The following is a 20,880-nucleotide window of genomic DNA, read 5'->3' as shown; positions in this document are numbered from 1 at the left end:
TTTTAAATTAAGGCTTTAATTGGCATTAAAATTCATTCAATTTGATAATCGTGGCATTAAAATGCTTCGGAAAAGAAGCTTGAGGTAGAGAAAAGGCGAGAGAATTGGGAAAATACAAATTTGAACCAAAGTGGCTGGAAAACAAGGAACTCTGGACATGGCTGCAGCCTGTCCATGCTGAAGATGGTGAAGGATTTTGCCGTGTATATATATATATATATATATATATATATATATATAAGTCATGGGTATTTGTTGATGGTATTAAGATTATTTCTAAGAACAGTAAAAGAGCATTAAAAGGCATTAAATAAGAGTTACATATTCATGTATAAACCCTGTAGAAGCAGAGATGCAAAAAGCAGCTGTAAAAGGCGGACCGGTCCAGGAAACACAGCCAGGCAGACGATGCATCTATTTCTAACTAAAGCTTTAGTTAATACCTCATTCAGTTAATTAATGTCTCTATAAGATTTTTTCTTTTATAAGTAATCTGTTTATCAGGTGGTCAAATATGATGTCACAGAGGATCTCACTATTGGATAGTTAGCTGCTGGGCCTTAAGCTGGCTGAAGACCCTTAAAAATTCAGCCATCAAGAACAGTCATTAGGATCAGATGTAAACAAAAAAACAAACAAAAATTGAATTAAATTTCCATCACAGTTTCTCTTTTCTGAAACATCCCAAATCGACATCCCAGAAATGGCACCTCATGCCCAACGTTGAGGTAGAGGATCTGTGATGCTGGGGGCCTGTTTTTTTTTTTTATTACCTATGGAAACATTTAGAATTATTGCCTTCATGTAATCACAGTTTCTTTTGGTAGTTTTTTGGCTTAATTAGCAGAGAGATCCTTAACCAGATGCTAATCCACCCTTGTTCTATGAAAACCATAATCTCAGAACTTAAAGGAATAGTACACCCAAAACATGATTAGCCTTCATTTTCTACTCACCTCCATGCTGAACAACACTCTGGAGTACTTTTTTGATATCTCAAATGCATCTGGAGATCTGGGAGGCTTCTTGCTGTCTGCTGACATTCAAATAATGGAGGTCCATGGCGCCCGAGACAGAAAGGTCCATAAAAGTCCACAAAAACGTGTCAATATTCCTCCATACTGCTCGTCCAATGTAATCCAAGTGTCCTGAGTGGGTAGCATCCAGAATTTACTCGAAACGAAGTAATTTAGAATGTTTTTAGAGCATAAACAGTAGTGTATAGGATTTCCTAATAGCGCCCCCATGCGCGCTCACGATTCTACGGAAGCCGGCAGACCAAACCGGAAGGAAGTGCGCATTCAGCGTCTGGTCTGCCGATAATGCAAGCGTAGAAGAAGAAATGTGCTGTTTACCTGTGCAAAGAAAGAAACAACGAAAGAAAAATATCTGAGGACTTCAGTGTTGAGGAAGAGCATGAGTTCTTTGCCGAGCTGAATGCGCTGGTTTGGTCTGCCGGCTTCCGTAGAATCGTGAGCGCGCATGGGGGCGCTATTAGGAAATCCTATACACTACTGTTTAGGCTCTAAAACGTTCTAAATGACTTCGTTTCGAGTAAATTCTGGATGCTACCCACTCAGGACACTTGGATTACATTGGACGAGCAGTATGGAGGAATATTGACAAGTTTTTGTGGACTTTTGTGGACCTTTCTGTCTCGGGCGCCATAGACCTCCATTATTTGAATGTCAGCAGACAGCAAGAAGTCTCCCAGATCTCCAGATGCATTTGAGATATCAAAAAAGTACTCCAGAGTGTTGTTCAGCATGGAGGTGAGTAGAAAATGAAGGCTAATCATGTTTTGGGTGTACTATTCCTTTAAGTCTATAGAAAACTTGTCCAAGGTCCTAGAGGGGTATTTGAGGACAGACTGTATCCTTCCTTCTTCATGTTATCTGCTCCATCCATCTTTTAGTATCTTTGTTAATTAGCCCACTTCTACTATTTCTCTCATTCTTTTCTCTTTATATATGAGGAGGAACCGTTTTCATCTCCCCCTTAACATGTGATATTTCCATGTAGGGCCCTTTCTCGGATAATGGTAGGGGAAACACTAAACAAGTAACCAAGCACCTGTAACTGTTAGAATAACGTTCATAACCCTGACTTCTGCTCTTCCAACAGACCAGCAGTATATGTGCAAATAAGCAGGCAAATGTGATGAAAAACACAATATCTGCAGCCGATACGCAGCCTGACTGACGGCATACCAATGCTGCGTATATGTATGGCCATGGGGGGAGTTTTAAACGCAGTCTAATAAAATCTAATCAAATTAAAGGCCACGATGTTAAAAATGACTGAAGTAGTTTAAGAATAGTAGGTCATACAAACGAGCTCTGAGATGAAAACCACTGGTTTAACCTTAATTAGGCCTCAGCCAAGGCTGATTGATTACCTCAGTCTATTTTACATTAATGCTGTGAGTTTTATGGCTCATTTTTCTTCATGAAATACCTCAAGTGAACCTGAGAGCATTTATTTAAGGTTTTGTCACAGATTATCCACGGGATCTAAATAATCCTCTGTCTGACTGGCTCCCCTGATAATGAATTTTGCTGCAAAATCAGTCAGTGAATTATACACAATTTTTTCCTTGGAATGGGCCAGATGTGTTTTGGACACAAGCTGAAGAAAAACTCAGCGGTTTGACCTTTAGTGAGCAGATTGGTACGCCTCAAGCCAATAGTGTCCCTCCCATCAATACGGAGGGGAGGACAAATGCTTGGAGCTAAGCATGTGAGCTGCATGTAAGGCGGATCTATGAGTATTTATTGAGCGTGAGTTCAGTGGAGACTAAAATAAATCAGGTCAAGAAAGATATATTCTCATTTAAGGATTAGTCACCCTTTTATGTTTGTTTGTAGAAGTTTTATAGGTTAAAAGACTTGTACTACAAAGCTAGTCAGACCTGAAGGGCAGGCATCACCAAACATCATCACACTTTATTATTTCAGTTGATTCTCTTGGCCACGACAAAGTTGTCTACGCCCACTGTCTGTCATGTGTGGAACGCTGGGTGAAATTCCCTTTCAGTTCAGCAGGCTGAACGCTGTCAGAGGAGCTAAATGAATCACAAATTAATCTAACCTTTAGATAGATGATGAATCATCTGCAATCCTGGCAGAGGACAGATGTCTTCTAGTTGCCCGATGACTTCCAGGCACTTTGGATAAGCGCAGGCATGAATTCTAACATGGCCCCATTTTTTGGGCGAGGATCGTTGAAGGCAAGAAGTTGTCTGAATAAATGCGGAGTCGTTTTCGTGTTCTTACTTCTCCGTTTTAAATTCTCCTTAAGTATTTCTCTTCACAGACTCCTTTGGAAATGAATGGGCCCACTCTCCTTCTGTCTGAGAGATGGTATCTGCTCCTCTCAGATGATTCATTGTTTCGAACTGAAGAGTGTGGAGATATTAGCCATTTCCTGCGTGTCTGAGTGGGAAGGATTTTTCCCCAGTGGCCACAATGCTTAGATTAATGCTGCCTCACAGACTTAATTGAATAAAGAAGTAGGCTGGTATTCTGTAGTTATATGCAAGGAATCACATCTACTCACATGCTTTAATGGCATGTGAGGTGAAATTTATTTTTGGCCCATATATATTAGCAGTTTATATAAGGAGAAAGAATTTGAGCTTGTTCAGTATTGGTCAAGCTACTTTTCTAAGGATTTGAAAAAGGCTCAACGATCACAGCAAATGAAGTGAGTCAGAATCAGAGCAAGAGCCCCTGAGAAGGACTGCTTCTCGGACTCTGTGGGGTCCAGGCATAATTTACAGGAAGTACGGATTTGCTCCTGGCACGTTGCGCTCATGAGATGCTGTCCAGTCCTGTGGTGGCAGGCCAGTGGGTCCTGCAGAGTCATCACTGGGGCATGTAATACCATGAAGACAGAAGCTTATCTGTGGATAGAGTCACATTACTCCTCTCTACTGCCACCTAATGATAGAATTGGTTCGTTTTTTTTTCATATTTTATTCTCATGCAGACAGGAGTAAAGCTGCTGGTAGACTAAAACATAATTAAATTGATCTTTAATGTAACATTTAGATGTAGCATATTGGCAGTAGATGTGTGGTCTGCATTTATTAACAGGTATGAGAGTCCATCACCCTGATTTTGTGGTTTCAGGCCGTTTTTTGGAGGATGAGGATCTATGCCACCTGAGAGTCATAGCCAACCAGTGTCTTTCATAGCTCTTTTTAAGAGTATTTGTCTTTGAAGAGAGTTTAAATCCAATAACTTAGGGTCAGTTTTTGATGGCGGAATCAGAGAGCTATGTACATTAACGAGGAGCTCGGCTTTAACAAATGGTCGGTTTCTTTGGCTTTTTTTTCCCAGTCTGGACTATTCATATATTGAACTCAGGATTATTCCATCTGAACTTTGGAAGGCTACCAAAACTCCCATGGACATAATACTCTATACTAACAGTATTTGTTTTTTTTTTGTTCTTTATTTTTGATAAGATTTTCCAGAATACAACACCAACACACAAAAAAAAGCAACATAACCATAATAAAAGGTGTTAACATGTGTATATATTAGGGATGCACGATATTGGGATTTTGGCCGATATCCGATATGCCGATATTTGAGAACTCATGTAGCCGATAACCGATATCGATACCGATGTTAAAGCTGGACAAAAATAAGTAGTCATTGAAAAAAGCAGTTTTGTTATCCATTTCTGACACTTTGAAAAATAATATACTCAAATATATTTTCATATGCTGATATCAAATAGATTTTTAAAAACGCGGTATCGATCTATTTTACTTTCAAAATCTTGTGAAATTTCATCGTTCTGTTACAAACTGTCGTGATATTTTGCAAATTCTTGTGAGATTTTGTTAGTAAAATAGATCGATACCGCGTCAATATACACTATATTGCAAAAAGTATTTGCTCACCTGCCTTGACTCACATATGAGCTTAAGTGACATCCCGTTCCTAATCCATAGGGTTCAATATGACGTCGGTCCACCCTTTGCAGCTAGAACAGCTTCAACTCTTCTGGGAAGGCTGTCCACAAGGTTTAGGAGTGTGTTTATGGGAATTTTTGACCATTCTTCCAGAAGCGCATTTGTGAGGTCGCACACTGATGTTGGACGAGAAGGCCTGGCTCTCAGTCTCCGCTCTAATTCATCCCAAAGGTGTTCTATCGGGTTGAGGTCAGGACTCTGTGCAGGCCAGTCAAGTTCATCCACACCAGACTCTGTCATCCATGTCTTTATGGACCTTGCTTTGTGCACTGGTGCACAGTCATGTTGGAAGAGGAAGGGGCCAGCTCCAAACTGTTCCCACAAAGTTGGGAGCATGGAATTGTCCAAAATGTCTTGGTATGCTGAAGCATTCAGAGTTCCTTTCACTGGAACTAAGGGGCCAAGCCCAGCTCCTGAAAAACAACCCCACACCATAATCCCCCCTCCACCAAACTTTACACTTGGCACAATGCAGTCAGACAAGTACCGTTCTCCTGGCAACCGCCAAACCCAGACCCGTCCATCAGATTGCCAGATGGAGAAGCGCGATTCGTCACTCCAGAGAACGCGTCTCCACTGCTCTAGAGTCCAGTGGCGGCGTGCTTTACACCACCGCATCCGACGCTTTGCATTGCACTTGGTGATGTATGGCTTGGATGCAGCTGCTCGACCATGGAAACCCATTCCATGAAGCTCTCTGCGCACTGTTCTTGAGCTAATCTGAAGGCCACATGAAGTTTGGAGGTCTGTAGTGATTGACTCTGCAGAAAGTTGGCGACCTCTTCGCACTATGCGCTTCAGCATCCGCTGACCCCGCTCCGTCAGTTTACGTGGCCTACCACTTCGTGGCTGAGTTGCTGTCGTTCCCAAACACTTCCATTTTCTTATAATACAGCTGACAGTTGACTGTGGAATATTTAGGAGCGAGGAAATTTCACGACTGGATTTGTTGCACAGGTGGCATCCTATCACAGTTCTACGCTGGAATTCACTGAGCTCCTGAGAGCGACCCATTCTTTCACAAATGTTTGTAAAAACAGTCTGCATGCCTAGGTGCTTGAATTTATACACCTGTGGCCATGGAAGTGATTGGAACACCTGATTCCAATAATTTGGATGGGTGAGCAAATACTTTTGGCAATATAGTGTATCAACATATAAAAATATGGCAACATTTCGTGAATTTTCGGGGGATTTCGTAGCATAACGAAGACATATAGCAATATTTCATTACTAAAAGAGATTGATATGGTGTTTTTAAATGGCAATATATCAGCATATGAAGATATTGTGATATTTTAATGTATCAATATTTTTTCCCTCGTCTTTAGAAGTTTTTAAGTCTGTAAAGAAGTTTTTGAGGCAGAAGAAGAAGTAGTATTTTTATTTTTTTTTTTAGACTTTAAAAACTCAGAAGCTGATCAAATATCGGGTTAAATATCGGTGGGGTGGCCGATATTCAGTCCGATACAGGCCGATCCCGATAGGGGGCCGATTATATCATGCATCCCTAGTATATATATATATATATATATATATATATATATTAGGGATGGGACGATTTATGAAAACCGTCAGAATCGTTCGGTTCGACTGTCTCGGTTCGGTTCGCGTGTGTTTCGTTCGGTTCATGCGCTGCTCCTTTTTCTCATTGAAGATGCGATTACACTCCAGAGCAGAAGGTGGCGGTACTGCGACCAAAGCCAACCGCCAGTAGTAAACAAGAAGAAGAAGAAGCGAAGCAGCTTAGCCGGGTGTAGCAGGGGAAAAAAGTCAGTTGTTGTGGAGAATTGTGTGGGTATGGCGAGTGGGAAAGAACAGGAGTTGGAAGACGTGCCAGCAGCACTTTATAGGTCTGCTGTATGGGACCGCTTTGCATTTAGAGTGACCTACGATGATGGCGGAAAGAAAGTTGTGGACAAAAGTGCAACAGTGTGCAAGCATTGTGCAACACGTTTTGCTTATGCTAACAGCAACATGTCAAGCTAACCCCGAAATCCCTCATACTCCGTTAGCAACCCCCGCTGCGCTCCAGACCGGCTGCTCAAAGCAAAGCCTACAGCCCCCACTGTGGCTTCGTCTGCTCCCCTCTGAGTTCCTTGGAGATGGTAGAGAGCATGTAACCTGACAACAGCCAGATGCATGAGCGAGACATGCATCTGGCTGTTGTCAGGTTAGAGAGCATGCGCCAGATGATTAAATTCAAAGCAGCAAAACATACGGAAATGATCCAGGGTTTCCGCGGATCGTTTAAAATAATTACAATCCATTATTTTTGGGGGGATTTTTTAATAATTTTTTATGGGATTTCGGTGTAACAATCAACATGTATCGAATCGAACCGAAAACCGTGACCAGAAACCGTGAATCGAACCGAACCGTGGATTTTGTGAACCGTTCCACCCCTAATATATATATATATATATATATATATATATAGAGAGAGAGAGAGAGAGAGAGAGAGAGAGAGAGAGAGAGAGAGAAAATAAATGAATAAAATAAAAATAAAGGAAAATAAATAAACAACGAACAAAGGAACGAAAGCACCGAACACAGTGAAAAGCAATCAAAATAGAGAGGTCCCCAAGGTAGGGGTACAGAAATACAACACAGAAAAAAAAAATCATTATGAGCTGTTTTTAGGTGTTTAGGTTACAGAGTATGTAGAGAGCCTTAAAGAGTTAAACAGTTTAGAGTTCCTGTGCAGAATTACCATGTCCTGTCAGACAGTACAGCACCAAACCTCTATTATCACCCCGAATGTTAGGTTAATGATCCTCAACTTACTTTAGAATTCCTATAACATAGCCATTTCAACCAATATTTATGGAATTTGTTTTCCTGGAGTCTTAAGGAGAATGTAAGCATTTCCATTTCACATATTTCTTCTTCCGTGTCTGACCAGTCACATAAAGTCGGTGGGCTGCCACTAAGCCACTTTCCTGTTATTGATTTCTTTCCTGTTGTTTCCTGTTATAGTTGGTGTAAAGATTCCGCTCATTTACAGCTGTGATTTAAAATCTTCTGAACCCCCCCCCCCATTAATATCTTATGCGGATATCATGGTTCAATATAATTTTTTACACAATCCTTCCGGCTCAGTGATCACACAAGTTCACATCATTCTCTTTATCTGGATCAGTTTGAACTTGTTTTGCTTCGGTGCGACTGATTTAAAATCATCCATCATGTTTTAATCGAAACAAAAAAAAAGAGATAAGCTCAAATGGAAAAAGTGCAGAAAGCGCGTGATGATGACTAATCCAGATGAGTCTCATGGAAGCATTGTGGTTCAGTGGTTCACAGAGCGGCACATTCAAACATTTTTTCCCTTTTGGCTCACCAGTAATTACAGATAATAAAATGTATGCCGACTGTGGAGCAACGCAGCAGAAACGGTCCCCAGTTAGACCACTCAATGGCAGCGGGTGCCCCATGTTTGCAGTATAAGCACAGTTTTTTGTTTTGTTTGTCTAAGTATCTCTTCAGCTCACTAATTCGTTGAGTTTGTTTACTTCCTTCCATTAAGGCTGCTGCTGCATTGGAAACATTCGTTCAATCACTTCATGTGAAATCTACTGTAAATAAAACTACTGAGTCTTGCAGAATTATCGATAACCTCTAAACTTAACCGTAAATTGTCGTACATTTGATCGAGATTTTGCCTTTAGGTTGAATTTCAAATTAACATCAGAAAAGTTGTGTCTGGATTTTTATTCACTCCTCTTAATTTTGACACGCCTGAAGAAAAAATAGCTGCATTGCAGCCAATTGCTGTCAGAATAAATATCGATCTAGTTTTGTCCTGCTAATATAAGTGGGGAAAAAATCCTGCACAATATCTTGACTTTGTGTATATTTGCTTATGTTAAGTGTAACACTAACTCACTAATCCATTCATCAGGCCTCACCTTAAGTTGCCTCAGAAAGGGATTGCTGTTTTCTTATCTGAGTTCTGCATTCTGAAGCAGGCTAACATGAGGCATTATTTGTCCTGTTTTAAACCCTGTGACTGCAGTTTACAGGTGTAACCTGATGACTGCATGCCTAGGGCTTTTAATTGTGCTTCTACCAGCTTTGGGTCGTTTCTCCTGCATTAACTCAGCAGTTCTGCTAGATAATTGATCACATTCACTGTGCTGACATAATGCAAGGCACCGACCTCAGACCTGCCCCCTTTTATGGTTGCAGGGTCGTTTTGACAGTACAAGATGTGGGGCATAGGGTCTTTATTGTTGCCCCCCCCACCCCCCACACTTCATGCAAACAGCAAGTACAAACATCCTGTGTTTATCCTGATCTGCTGCTCTTTACCCTGCACTTTGGTCCATTACCGAGGCTCTGATCTGTGATACCTGATATGTCCAATAGGGGGCAGACACGTCCTGTCTTTTAAATCTGGATGAAAGGTTTCTTTGACATGAGCTCTCCCTGTAACAGATAACAAGGAGGTTTTAGTCTCAGCTTTGATGATAAAAAGTGTTTTTTTTGATGATTTGTGTAAATATAAAATAATGTTCTGATTATAATAGAAGTGAAAAATTTTAAAATTCTTAGATTTGACTTCTCTATATATTCATGGCAGTCATGTTAGATCTGTTTAATCAACAGAGAAATAACCTGGAGAAGTAACTCTCTCTTCATTTGTTAAGCCTTGATTTGTTTCGGCTGTCAGGATACGAACACCAAGAACAATGCTAAGTACCATTTTAAATTTTGTGACAAAAAAAAAGAAAGAAAATGAAGAGATATTGGGGCCTTCAAGAGCTTCTGACAACTAACTAATTTGTCAATAAAAAGAGTGAAAGGGCACACAAAGGGAGCCTTATGCAGCCCTCGCTTCGATGAGCGTGGTGTGATGTGTCGCCTAATCCATTTAAACATGTCAGCTTGGTGTTGCAGCAGAGGTTATGGAGCAGGAAGAGAGGGCAAAGGTTACTCATTCATCCATTATACATACACCACTTAGTTAATGACCAATCTTTCAGACACACATGCACTCAAATGTAGTGGTGTCACCTTCACTTTAAGGGAAATTGTGCTAATTTGTATTCATGTCTTGGACTTTTTTCAACCCTGACAATCATCCTCAGGTCCTCTTGATCTCTAAAGGAGAAAATTATGCTGTAAAAAACCCAGAATCTGATACACTGGCAGAAAGAACCCATTCAAATATATTGTTCCTCTGCAGTGCTTTTCCCTGGATAGTACAGCTGTGAGAGTGCAAGTGTCCAGTGTTAGGATGAATTATAGCCACTGAACTCTAAAACCCAGAAATGCAATACTGCGTTACTGTGTGTGTAAGAGAGCTTGGAGTTAACACAAATCAAATCCTGTTTTAAAACATCAGATGCCAATTGGAGATGCTCCAATTCGTAAAATATCTGAATTTTACTATTTTTCCCGTGCTGAAAATAACCAACATATTTCGGGGCTCATTTTTATGGGTGACGTACAAATTCAATAAAGGTAATAGGCATATAATATAGATAATTAATTGTGATTATGTTATTATTTGGTTTATTTACTGCTAGTCAGAGTTTCTCCCTCTATTTAAAAAGCTGGCTGCATATTTTCTTATGTTTTTCAGGGTTTAGTGAAAAAATTAAATAAAATAGCTGAAAAGCAGAAGTTTGTATCAATTCGAATAGGCCTGATCAGCATTTTTCCAACACAAGGTTAGAGAAATTTTTAATGTTAAAAGTAAACTGTGCTCTTAAATATATTAATGAGCCTAAATGATGCAACATTGTTCTTAGAACAGAATAAAGCAAATATTACAAAATCTTTCATTTCTTTATTTAATTTCCGTTTTATTTTCTTGAATTTGTGTGTTTGCTTTACTGTCCGCTCCTTGGCATCATATGTTCCTTCATATGGTCTTGGTCTAACTCAGCATCTGCTCTTAACTTTGGACTCTTTTAACTATGGTCAGCACTGTGATAGTTTTCAGTTTCCTCTCTTGAAATTGTGATCCCTTTTGAATAGAATCAACAACTGAAGACTACAATGAAATTTGATGTCGTTTTTTTCATTATTGTAGTAAACCTCATGATATCACACAAATACTGCAATATTTTTATTTTCCCATGCAGGTAGAATATGGCTGACTATGATGCAGCTTGATTTATCCTTGGAAATGACCTTATTTCATATTAAGGCTTTACGATATTAGGAAAATATGAAATGAAGGAAACTGCAATGGTTTAAATTATTTGCAATAAATATGTTGATCTCTATTTATTTAGTTCATAGCAAACATACATAATAAGATAACCTGCCTTCTGTCCAGGAACAAAAATAAAATAGAATAATATATCCTAAACTTCCATCTTGACCTTAATGCCATTAGGAGAGTCAACAAATAAATAAACACCATAGGAAGCCAGAAGACATGTTATCTAAATACTGCATCCAGTGATATCGTGATAATTTACTTCATATGCAGGCCTATCCCACATACAGGCAGAGGTGTCAAGTAATGAAGTACAACTACTTTGTTACTGTACTTAAGTATAGTTTTTAGGTATCTATACTTTAATCCATTACTTGTTTATTTTCATACTTCTGACTTCTACTCATTACATTTTCAAAAAAGTATCTGTACTTTCCATTCCTTACATTTTTAAAACAAACGTTACTCGTTACTCTTGGCTTTGGCTTAATGTTTATAAATATTTATTTCACGTCATGTGCTCCATCCAATGCAGATCATTGGCGCCATCCACATCTAGTGAAAACTACTGTAATTGGATGAGTCATATAATGCAAACACTCATTGGTTAGCAAAAGGAAATCATCAGAAGCAAGCAGTTGTTCTTCAAACTGCAAACGTGAATTGTCTATGCCAGGGGTGTCAAACTGGTTCCAGAAAGGGCCGTGTGGCTGCAGGTCAAGTCATTATGTTCAGATTGGACTCCCTTGATGAGATGACTGGAGTCTGGTGTGCTATTGCTTGGTTGGAAAGAAAACCTGCAGCCACACGGCCCTTTCTGGAACCAGTTTGACACCCCTGGTCTATGCCATGCTACAATGTTGGATTCAGAAAAAGATGTTGAAATGTCTAAAAGGTCGGACACAGGCGAGAGCGTATCGAGAGATGGAGACGGAGATCAACTAGACCTCCCTCACTTTGGCCCTTTCTCAAAGAATTTTTCGAAATAGTCGATAAATTGATCTTTCAATTCATATAGTGGCATCTGGCTGTTCTTTTTAAGGTTACTTTATACTTTTATATTTTAAGTAGTTTTTGGAGCACATACTTTTTCACTTTTGCTTGAGTAAATTGGTCAAGTTGATACATTCACTTTTACCAGAGTGTTTTTAAACTGCAGGATCTATGCTTCTACTTAAGTAACAAATGTTTGTACTTTTGACGCCACTGCATAGAGGTCTGCTGCAAGAACTTCCACTTTGTCAGTGTTTCCAACCAGTTCAGCCGAAGCCCATTTACTCATGATTCCACTTGGTGGCGCTGTTTCCCCTTTGTGCTTTGACAGCAAGGTCGCTGACACAAAGAGGGCAAAGGCACAACATCTTCTTCATCAATACAGAGTGAAGCTGCTCTCCTCTAACTTCCCTCTGGAGCTGCTGGTATCAGAAACAAATCTGCTGTGTTGCTTCTCTCTCTCTCTCAGTCGCTCCCTAGCATCCACCGAGCGCTGAGGAGATCTAGGCCGCTTAAAGATAGCTCCCGGCAGCCTCGATGCCACCTCCCAAAATATATCTGCTCATGAGAGTCATCGTCTCTCTCTTCCTTCCCTCCCCCCTCCTTCCTCAGCCTTCTTTTACTCCATCTCCCTTTGGACACAAAGCCGGATTCAGCATTAGAACTTGTTAATCCATATTCATAGTTTCAAAATGAAAATATATTCTGAAGTCTCATTTTGACTGTCCCTCAGTGAAATGATGACATCAAGAACGAATTCATTGAGATTAGTGGGGATTTAGGAGAGACGGCTAAAGGCCGAGAGAAATGTTCAACTCAAAAAGAAAGGACTTGAATAGGAAGTCAAAATATGGAGCAGGGATCTCTTGTTTTTCCTTTGCTGTCCAAAACCACCTTTAGTTAACCAAAATGTTTATATGTTATTAGTTTGGATGGTAATTGGGGAAGAGGAATTCCTTTTCTCTGGATCAATATTTTTAAAACCTTTAATTATTGCCCTGTTTTCATTCCTTACCTGCCTCTCTATACGAGTAAAACGCAGAAAAGAAACCTCAATAACAAAAACCCCAAACAGGCCTTCATAAAAGTCTGTTTGGGTCACCAGTGAATTGGTGCGTTATGTAGAGCCAATTTTCACTCGAAAAAAAAAGGAAGACTAAAAGCCACATGCATCGTCTCAAATGGGTTCAATATTTTTCCTGCTGCCTGCACTGCTGCGCAGGGACCGCAAGTGTGCCCAATAAACCCCCCCCTTGGCCCACATCCACAGAGAATGAGGACAATACTTTGGCTCAGAGTCATGTGTGCCTAATGTGGTCCTTTTATGTGGGAAAGTGGAAGTGCATAGAGATGGGAATGAAAGGAGATCACTGCATTCCTGTTTTCGTGCCCGTTTGATCGGCAAGATCCCGGCAACTCCTGCAGGGCTCCTGCCTGCAATGATGCATTTCTTGAGAAGACAGAAAATGGGGTCCAACAGTAGCGGTACAAAAAAACGGGTGATTTTGAATGATTTGGAGCCACATGACAAGCATAACACAATACTTGGTGGATAAGGATGAGCTTTTCATTTAAACATCATTTACAAATTGCAAAATATATGACTTTCTATTTTCAAAAAGAAATATAGCATAAATTATCCTTCATGTGATCACAAATACATACTTGTGTTAAAAAAGATGAGAAGATCTAGCTTCTAATATGTCTTATTTACGCTGGAGAAGTTCCTGTTGTTGTGGCAAATCTAGAAGATCCTTAGAGATGGTGAAAATGGGATATGATGTCAGAATTTAATTTAACTTATGGCAGAATTTGTGCAAAAGAGAGGGATGAACAGTGTAAATAATTTGCTTATACACAGAAAAACTAGGTAGGTCTGTGAAAATATTTCTATTTTCATATATTCTTTGAAGTAATCTCTGTCTGTTCATCCATCCATCCATTGCAAACTGTTTAAATTGTTATTATGGTAACCATGGAAACCTTCAGCTCCTCTTCACATACAATTGTGCATCTTTCTAAACACCATATTTAGAGCTTAATGGTGTCTCTTGTCATCTAGGTCGAACTCCGGTTTCATCTCATGGATGCCTTCCCCCTGTTTTGCATTTTTCCGTTGCACATTTACATGCATCCATGAGTGTTTACATACCTCTACACACCCGCGCAACGATATCGAGGTCAGAATGATAGACAGAGACTGACCCCCACACCCTCACACCCAGCACACATCCTCGGGCTACCTCTCTGCAAGCTGTTTGCTCATGTAGAAGCAGACCCATCTGCCCCAGGAGAGGAAGAGAACACGGAGGCAGACGGGGATGCAGGCCGAGCAGACACACGCATGGATGTGCACACATGCAAAGCAGGCAGAGGTGGAAGGGAGGCTCAGCGAGGAGGAGAAGGAGGATGGTGGGGATGTGGAGGGGTGCGTGGAGCAGATTTGTGCAGCGTTGCCCTTAGATACAGGATGTCGTAATAAGGCAATTGGAAGAAAGGGGAGAGAGAGAGAGAGAGAGAGAGAGAGAGAGTGAGAAAATAAGCAAAATGGAAACAGGGGAGGAGTTTGAACCTCAAGGAGAAACACACGAGTTTCCCTGTCTGTTCTACAAGCCGACACCCCTCCGCCTGAGCGGAGAGTGGAACGCTCCAGCTCGCTCTGGGCTCTGTTGTTGTGCAGAGCTGCACAAGGCCTGTCTGAGCCAGCTTGATAGAAAGAGGAGGAAGACTTTAAGACAGAGACATGCTGAGGATTGAGAGCTGTGAAGCTGTTTCATCACCCTGTCCAGACCACCAAAACCACAGAGGAGACCGAAGAAGGGAAGCGGGAGAAGAGGGGGAGCATCAGTGAGAGCAGGAGGAAGTGAGGGAGAGGCAAGGTGAAGGAGGAGAAGGGAGGAAGGAAAGGGAGGGAGGAAGGAGGAGGGCCTGACTGACTGACATTGCTGCTGTCGCTATCAGCTCCCTCAAACACATCAGCAGACCGGGCTCTGCACACTTGCTGCTCTCTCATTCCCTTCAGTAGAGAGAGTCTCATCCTCCATCTCTTTCATCTGCTTTGAGCAGAAGGATAGAGAGAAGGAGAAGGAGGGGAGGCAGTAACCCTCTCCTCTCCTTCACTCAGAGACAGAGAGAGAGAGAACAGAGAAACGGTAAAGAACAGGAAGGAACGCAGCTTTGTGTTTGTATTTTGCCGTCTCCTGTGGAACGCCCGGCCAGAGAGCGGCTACCAGGCACCGCTCATGTCCGTGAACTCGGAGAAATCCTCGTCCCCTGAAAGGTAACACCTCTCTGCTGATGCTTATCATCTCCGTCATCCCAGTGCATGCCTTCATTTTAGGTGAATTCTCAAATCTCCCACCAGCAGCAGAGAACAGCACCACTACCGCCACGAACGCCTGCATGTTTTCACTCTTTCTCTTTCTCTTTCCATCTCTGCTGGTTTCTTCCATTGTTCGAGACTCAACACTGAGGCGGTTGCAGAACGCAGCCGTTCCATGCTTTACATGTTATGCTCAGAAATGTTCAGCATACACCAAATCCAGCAGATCACATTCACTCTGAGGCTCTGACAGAACAAAAGCACAGAAATATGTACCTCATATGCATTTAATAGAGTGTATGATGGTGTTTCACGGAGCTTACACAGCACAGAGTGTCAAAACACGTCAACATCAGCTCAGCCAGCAGCAGCACCAGACAACAGCTCCTTATATGACGCACCAGAATGCACGCTGCTCCTCAGCAGTACACATCTGCTTTAGGATGCTTTGGCCAATCAGATTAAATATTGGATATCATAATAGAGCCTGTCTGGAAGTTGATCAGCAGGCCTGTTATCGGTCACAAAATCCAACATAAAAGCAAGCATCATGACCATGGAGTCGCCTTTATGAGATTCTAGTATGATAACCTTGAGTAAAAATGTCACAGCATTTCAAGGTAAAATTCAAAGCACAAATCTAAACATTGCACAGGATTTAACTATGTCTTTTTAAGAATAGAGAACCAGCAATTATTCCTACTGCTGCTGTTATAATGAAGCATTATTTGAATATTACAGTTGGATTATTATATTTACTTTGATAGATGGACCTTTAGTCCTTATTGTGTCAATCACTGTTAAGCAATAGGGAGTTAAAATGTCACCATTGTTTTTTTTTGGTATTTATAAGCACAAGCTTTCAATGGTTAGAAGAATGCAGTAACTGCTCTAAAAGTAAATCTCACCTTTTACCTGACAGACTACTTCAGTGCTCGAGTTACACCAAGTAGTGCTTGTAGACATTAATCACTATAAAGGATTTTAAAAACATATTCTGATTAGGCATGCACTGATTAATTGGCACAATTTCTTAGCTTTGGATTAACAACGATTGGGTGAAACATGTGGAAACCGATATGCAGAGAACTTATCTACCTTCTCAAAGGTCTGAAGATGCAGTTAAAAGTTTAAATTGTTGCATGGCTGCTGGTCTGTGTTTTTCCATAAAATGGGATTGGAACAATGAAGCTGTGTTGCGACCTTATAACACCTGATTGTCGGTTATTAAAAAATGAAATAAATTTGTATTGCCAGACTTTAAAGATTAGTGAACAGTCACAAAACTGCATTCAGTGCACCCCTTAATGTGGATATTTTTTGATGCTCTGATGAGATAAAGGTCAGTTTCTGTTGATTGCAAACATTAATAAATATACTTTATTATGATCCTAATTATTGCAGAGACAAGGGGAATTCCCATCCGTAGTGAAGGATCTTATATTCTGCCCATAATGCTATAAGATATGTATGACTGGGTGATGATACAAGGAAATTGCACAAAAATTTGAATAAGAATGCTTTTTGATGGCTAGGAGTTGTTGAATTTTGGTCAGAGAAACAGAAATATGTTTGAAAAATACTCCATTGTCAGGGTCAGATTAAGATGAGCTGGGTAGTCAGTTGGCGATTGAATGCTTCAAAGAAACACTGGATCCAGTTATTCTCCAAAACAATGTCCGTCTTTGCTTCTAAGATTGTTTTCAAGGAGTTCAGGTATTTTTTTCACTTGTGGGAAAATATAGTAGCCTTTTTGTTAAGCCAGCTGACCTGAAGTGCTCAGTAAAACACAAGGGAGGACTGTAAACGACTGCAAGTTCCTTTCTTTGACATGAGCAACTCTGGCATAGGTCTTAAGTTTAGGAATTGGTTCTGTCTTGCTTGTCTTAGGCTCTGTGTGTCAAATGACTGTAAAAGGTGTCGCCTAACACCCATCAGTTGATGAGGAGCATGTCGTTGCTCTTGTCATGCCTTGTCCTTCATTCTACGGCTCCATGCAGCCAGAGAAACCTAGGCTGACTCTGCGCTTTTTTACTCAATCTCATTAAAAAAGAGCTTCAGACCTGAGCGGTGGCATTAAAGCCATAATATTTTTAGATACTACTCTATTCCATGTTAGCAGTAATTAGCTGCAGCTTTATCTTTGAGCATAAGGACATATTCAATGACATGGTTTGAATTTTAACCTCTAGGGTGTTGAGGCATGGGAAATAGTCGTAGTTGAGAACCATCCAGGTCTGGCTCCTAAATAGAGATGTGCTTTTGAATTATTTGGATCCACTCCTCTCCTCTCATGCAACCTCTGAAGATCAAAGCGCAGACAGCTCTTTATTTGCATTTCACAAACACAACTTTATAAAAGGTATTCCTTTAGCATTGTTCAGCAAGTACACAGAAGCTTTGTGTTCGCTAATATTCTGGTTACAGATCTGAACTAAAAAAAAAGCATACATTTTATGATAGGCTGATTTTCTTGACTTCATTTAAGAGGCATCCATGTTCATTCAGCTTTAATCGGGCCAAGGCCCACATTCCTAAAGTGGCATGCAGAAAGAAGCAGAAGGAGCTTGATTTGACGGACGCCGGAGGGCTGAGAGAAGGCAGACCGGATGACTCGGGTAGCCTCTGATGCGCAGGTTTTTGCGACCGGAAAGTGCTGCTGCCATCCACAAGGCCCTTTGCCAAAGCCCCTGATTGGCACGCTTCAGCACATACTGCAGTGGGTGCACAGATAGGCCAAAACTAAATGGGGACAAAGAATATGAGGCACGATTACACAGATAGTCGGGCAGAGCGGAGAGTGAAGCAAAGCGGGCACATGCATGATGTGGCAGAGGGCACATGCAGACTGTGGAAAGACCACGGGAAGGGGATTAAGACAAAGAAAATAGGATCTCTAATCCACAGCAAAGGCCTCAACGATCATATGATGCATGTGGATCGAGTGACAGTTTATCTGTGGTGAGATTTGTGGATTTCACTGCTCAGCTTGTTTAATCCTTCAGCTATTGTCTGTTTTCCACCGATCTGTAATTAAGAATAACGCAGCTTAGTGCTGCTGCATGGCAGGTATCAACTAAAGGAGATTGTCCTGCATTCACTGCTGCTGCCCCCCCTTTACCTCTTGCTACATCTCAAATGACCCCTTTATTAAGTTCCCATAATTACGCTTTCAGGTCGTCTCTTCTGTGTTAATGCATATGGTCAATGTTTCATCATTACATCACAATTCTTGTTTCAATTTGTAATAATCTGTCTGGACCTCTGTTATAACAGTGTCTATATTCTGTCCCATGATCAATGATCTAATATTTGATCCTAAAGGATTTCATGTTTGTCTGAATGCAACTTTCTGCTCTAAAAACAAAACTAGCCGATGTTCTTTTCTTGTGTAAAACCTGGACAGCAGAGACGAACGCTTCCACGCTCAGTTCAGAAGAGCTTTATTAGTGTCAAGGCATGTTTATTCCACAGCGATGTGGACTTGGTGTGTGTTAAACCAAACGGATTGGCAAATTAGGCCTGAAAAGGGCAAGATGTGGCAGAGAGACAAATGCCTTTCAAGCGATCGCATGAGGAAGACGATCCTTGTTGTGTAACCCAGTCCTCAAGGCATGGCGAAGATGGATGGAAGACAAGGTGTGTGTGTGTGCGAGGAGGGGTGTGTTTGTGAGGGGATATTGAAGAGCTATGTTTAAGCAGCTTCTGACATACAATTTTAGATTATAACCACTGCTTCTCCATGGAGGGTTTATGTCCTTTGAAGAGTCTTAGACTAAGAATTAAAGGAGAGTTTTTCTAAACATCAGGAGGTCAAAAGTTTACAGGCTTTGCTGCAAAGCGAGAGTGCAGCTCTGTATGATGGATTGAAGGGGAGTGCTTAAGTACAAAGCTTAATGCTTTTGCGCTTTTATTTTGCTGGAAAAGTTTAAATTTGTAACTTTTTGGTTCTGATATTTAGAAATATGATGATATTTATTCTATATAACATGTTTTAAGTGTACCAGCTTATATTGCCTCTAAAAACTACAAGTACACCCTAAAATTTTTGAAAGTGTCAAATTAAATGCCAATATTTTGGGCAGCGGTACATTGTTTTTAATCTTCCTTTTATCTAAAAAGTCCCGCTAAGCAATAAATAAAACATTGTTTTACTTAAAGTAGAAAAGAGAAGATTATTGTTTTTTATTAGATGTATTAATAACAGAAAAGCTATGTGGTTATCAAACCTTTTGGGTTAATTTGTGTCCATATGTTTTGTCTAAAAAAGGTTCATACTCAGTTCCTGACAACAGAAGAAGGAACTTTATCTAACACTCCTTGCTCTAGTTAGAAAAAACTACTGAATAGGTGTGCCCAAGTCTGTTGATGACGAAAAATTCTCGAGATGTTTTTTGCCTTACCTACTATGATGGTTAATAAAATACCAGTGATAATTAATTCAACTAAAAGCTGAAAAACATTGCTATTAAAATGAAAATATTTTCAAGTTGTACGTAACATATTTCCTTGAGGACGATAAAGTTCCTATTACTGTTTGCTAAAACTGGTCGTGTCGAAAAGGTCTGTTTAGTCGAAGGCCATGCCATGGGACATATTTAAACTGCTCTTGATCTACAGACCAGTTCACACAAGATTATTAGACTTAAACAAACTTTATCGCCACACAGAGTGTATGCAAAACGAGATTTTGTTGCCTCCAGCTTAAAAAAGTGTGATGATATTGCAGTTGGATTAAGATAAACATTACCAGTATTAAATGCAGCAGTGACCAGAATGTAAAAATAAAGGAGAAAAAGAAACCAGTTTAAAACAGTGCTGCAAAAGGACAATAATATGAAAAAGTTCTGTGAAGTGCAAAATAAATATGGTGCAAAATGCAATAGAACATTGAGTTGTGTCCTATTTAAAAAGTAAAGTTTAGATTTCAGCAGTCTGATGGCAATGGGGGAAAAGCTGTTGCAGAACCTGCTGGACCTTACTTTTTCACTCCATTCAATATAAAACTATAGAAGAGTTGCAATTTAAACCATATGTTTTAAGAAAGTTATAATGCAAACCTAAAAGGACACCAAATTTCCGTATACAGGTCAGTTCAGGAAGATTTGTTAGAGGCTGCAAAACAATGAAGACTTGGCTTCAGATCCAACTTGAAAAAGCCCGTTGACCCTGATTGAAATGGTTTAATTAAAGCATATTCATGTTTCAAAATGGCCTATTCAAAGTCCAACCTCAATCAAGTTTAGAAATTTATGGCAAGTTTTTTATAAGAATTGGTTCCCGAAAAACCCAAACAGATTACTGCAATCTCTGTGGCTGACTTCGTAGCTGCATCTTCTTCAGGAGTGTTTGTCTTTCCTGAAATAATTCTGTCACCAATGAAAATTTCAAAGAAGACATAAA

General features: G+C 40.3%; 1 protein-coding gene across 3 annotated transcripts in view; it reads left to right on the top strand.

The window, feature by feature from the left end:
- The window catches only part of srpk2 (SRSF protein kinase 2), a 91,758-nt gene that overhangs the window by 10,170 nt on the left and 60,708 nt on the right, over window positions 1-20,880 (top strand). The window contains exon 1 of one of the 3 annotated variants that reach the window (XM_038280423.1): window positions 14,756-15,435. The exons of the other annotated variants lie outside the window; for them this stretch is intronic. Within the exon in view, the coding sequence (XP_038136351.1) occupies window positions 15,398-15,435 (38 nt within the window). The 5' untranslated portion in view covers window positions 14,756-15,397. Of the gene's footprint in view, window positions 1-14,755; window positions 15,436-20,880 lie in introns of those variants that run through there. 3 annotated transcript variants of the gene reach the window in all.

This window comes from Cyprinodon tularosa, unplaced genomic scaffold (genome assembly GCF_016077235.1).
Source record: "Cyprinodon tularosa strain WSP-4 unplaced genomic scaffold, ASM1607723v1 ctg16, whole genome shotgun sequence".
Taxonomy (NCBI): domain Eukaryota; kingdom Metazoa; phylum Chordata; class Actinopteri; order Cyprinodontiformes; family Cyprinodontidae; genus Cyprinodon; species Cyprinodon tularosa.
This window is presented reverse-complemented; position numbering and strand designations above follow the sequence as displayed.